Here is a 2,978-nt window from a genome sequence, read left to right as displayed (position 1 = left end):
CCTATGTTAATGAAGGTTCATTAGAACGGTTTTGTATTTCTCTGTAATGTAGCACAGTGTTAACAATGTTACTGATACTATTCTTTCTCACACCTTCAACTCAAACCATTGTGTTGCCCCGCCCAAAACATATAATGATTAAATTAATATCATAAACACGCAGGCGACTAGACGACTAATGGCCCTAAATGACGACTATTGGTCGACTAGGAAAATTCTTATGGAACGCAGCCCTATCGAGTACAAACCAACCCTACTTGAGACCACTTTTTCAAGTGGACCTGAGCACGGTTTGTTGATTCGTGCCTGGTTACAAGTGTTTATGCTAGTCAAACAAACTTGAATGGGGTCAAGTGTACTCAGATACGGCCCCGGGTCCCTGATGTAAAAGCATCCTTAGAGAATCATTTCTTATCCCATAATATGGATTTCACTGCTCCAGATAGTAAAGACAACAGAGACATTTCTACATTCATTGTTTTCTGTCTCATTTCTTGCATTTTGCATTCTGACTTCCTGGCAGCACTCTGGTTTTTATCTCATTTACACTCAGAATTCTCAACTTTATTTTCCACACACAGCATGTTACAAGGAATCTCTCCCTGTGGTATAATTACAGAGACGTGTCGGCGCTTCAGAGAGTGAAAACACTTTCCATACTGACACATACAGTAAGTCCAAAAGCCTGACACACCATCTGTGTCCATTAAGACGTCTTTCTCTTTCTGTTCTTTCCCTGTAGTTTCTGATGGGGATGTTTGTAACGATAGTGACCGACATCATCCATTTCGGGATCTTCTACCCGATGAATGACTTTGCAGCAGAGAGCGGAAGGAACGCGTTTCGCTTCAGCGCGGGAATGGCCATCCTCAGCCTGCTGCTCAAACCTGCGTCCTGCTTCTTCGTCTACCAAATGTACCGTGAGCGTGGAGGAGATTACAACGTTAACTTTGGTAAGTGCTGCATGATGAGGAGTCAGTGGTCACAAGCCTGGTCATGAAAAAGAGTTGGCATTGTAAGGATTTTTAGCTCTGATAAAGACATCAACAGGAAATTAGATGCTTCCACAAATAAGATTCATACAGTGGAAACTCATGCTATCTTCCAGTACATTAGAATCAGCTAAATATAATCTAATTCCCTTTTGAGGAGCAGATGACAAAAAATAAATAATTACATAACAAAATAAGGTTTCACTGAGCAAGTACATGCTCAAGTGTGGTTTTAGAACCAGTGAGAAATATCTGAGGTTTCCTCCCCACAAAAAAAAGATCCCTGAGTGTGACCAAAGCTGGAGGATCGGTGTGATGCATGTGTCCAGGGGCACTTTGAGATCCTCCCTATGTTGTTTTATGCCGTTTGTCATGAAAGGCCTGCCAAGTGCAGCACACACTGGCAAGACTCTGTGCTAAACCACTGGCAGATGATTCCACAGTCAAACTAATTAGTTTCAGTCACAAGACTTGAATATGCAGCAAAATATTTGAGCTGCAGTTCGGCCCGGGCGAGGAAATCATTTCTCCACGAGTTGTTTATAACATTTGTGTGTCAGCCTGGCCACCGGTTTATACTGCATGCAGGAGCGTATTAAACCCATGCAGCCTGAAAAACTTATGATGTGCCGTGAAAGAAAAATAGCACAGGTTTGATGTGAGTCCAGAGATGTATGTTTGTGCACAGGAGCAGGGATTTTGTGATGTTCCTGACCGCTGAGTATATCTCTCTCTAAGTACACTTCTTCCATTGACCGGTCAGGAGATACTCGAGATGTGTTCTTTGATTAAGCGAGTGTGGTCATTGATTTTGGGGACATGGACTCGCTTCGCTGAGAGCTTTCCCATCAGAAATCCCACTGAGCTGTGACATCTGCTGCACTCTTAAATCCTTGAAAATGTTCCTCATCATGGCTTCATCTTTATGGATTAACCAAACACGGTGGCATTCATCATTTGTAGTGAATGATTTGACGGTGAGATTGTTTCCACACAGGGAGCTTTTCTGCCTTCATAAAAAGACAAACAACAAAAATGACAAAAATAAACCAGGAGGAGGGAAGTGTAATTTATTATTAACTGTCATATCACCAGCTAAAATAGTAATTTATGACACTACACCCTGGGAAAAGCAATGAAATTTCTCCCACTTTGTGACGAACACTGCAGTCTCCTGATTTGACTGCTCGTAGGATAATTGAATATTGATGAATCTGTTCCCCTCTGTGGCTTTTACTTTAATGCCACATACACGCAGCAGGTACATCCATTAGACTGTGATTGGCTGCAAGGTGACTGATGAGTGTGGCTAATGTTAGTTTCAGACAATGTGTGTTTTAATTGCTGTCTGATTGCATAGCTGGTATTAACATGGCTCCCCTGCGGCACCAAGCACTCTGGGAACCAGGCAATCAGGTGCATGAGTGAGTAGTTGATTCAGGCATACAGGGATACCTGAGTTTTGATTGGCGGCCCTCTTATGCTGGTTTAAATAAATCCTTTGTGTTTTTAATTTAATTTTACGTTGCTTAATATAGAAGGTGTAAGACTGGGTGATCACACGTTCAACGTAAAATTGACTGTTTGCTAAACACCTCCCCTGAACGTTGTCAGCATGTCAGGCCTGCCAGGGTTTGGATTTCTCATCATGCTGAACCACTTCTGAGGCTAATTTAGCTTACCGTTAGCTAACTACATTATTTTGTGGAGTGGCAGGTGGTGTTCAATTAAAGTTAGCAGGTAGCAACGTTAGCAATTGGATTTGGGATTTACAGCTGCTTCAGCTGCCTCAACAATAAGGATTGCCCGATTGCCCGGGGCAAGTAAAACTCACGGTCGGGCATGTAAACTAACAACTCACTTGCCCGATCGGGCAAGTTGCTAAAAATAGTAAAAGTTAATAACTAATTGATAAAATAAATGTATTTTAAAACGTGCTCCTTCGGCTCTGATGCAGCGGTCGCTCTGCCTGAAGTCACAGGCACA

At 42.3% G+C, this 2,978-nt stretch overlaps 1 protein-coding gene across 1 annotated transcript in view; it reads left to right on the top strand.

Moving 5' to 3' along the window:
• Positions 1 to 2,978, top strand: part of agtrap (angiotensin II receptor-associated protein) — a 16,051-nt gene that overhangs the window by 5,854 nt on the left and 7,219 nt on the right. The window contains exon 4 of the mRNA XM_050037199.1: positions 743 to 953. Coding sequence (XP_049893156.1) covers positions 743 to 953 — 211 coding nt within the window. The remainder of the gene's footprint in view (positions 1 to 742; positions 954 to 2,978) is intronic.

The sequence above is a fragment of the Epinephelus moara genome, chromosome 24, assembly GCF_006386435.1.
Source record: "Epinephelus moara isolate mb chromosome 24, YSFRI_EMoa_1.0, whole genome shotgun sequence".
NCBI classification, from domain to species: Eukaryota; Metazoa; Chordata; class Actinopteri; order Perciformes; family Serranidae; genus Epinephelus; species Epinephelus moara.
Note: the sequence above shows the minus strand (reverse complement) of the source record. Positions and strands in the feature narration are given on the sequence as shown.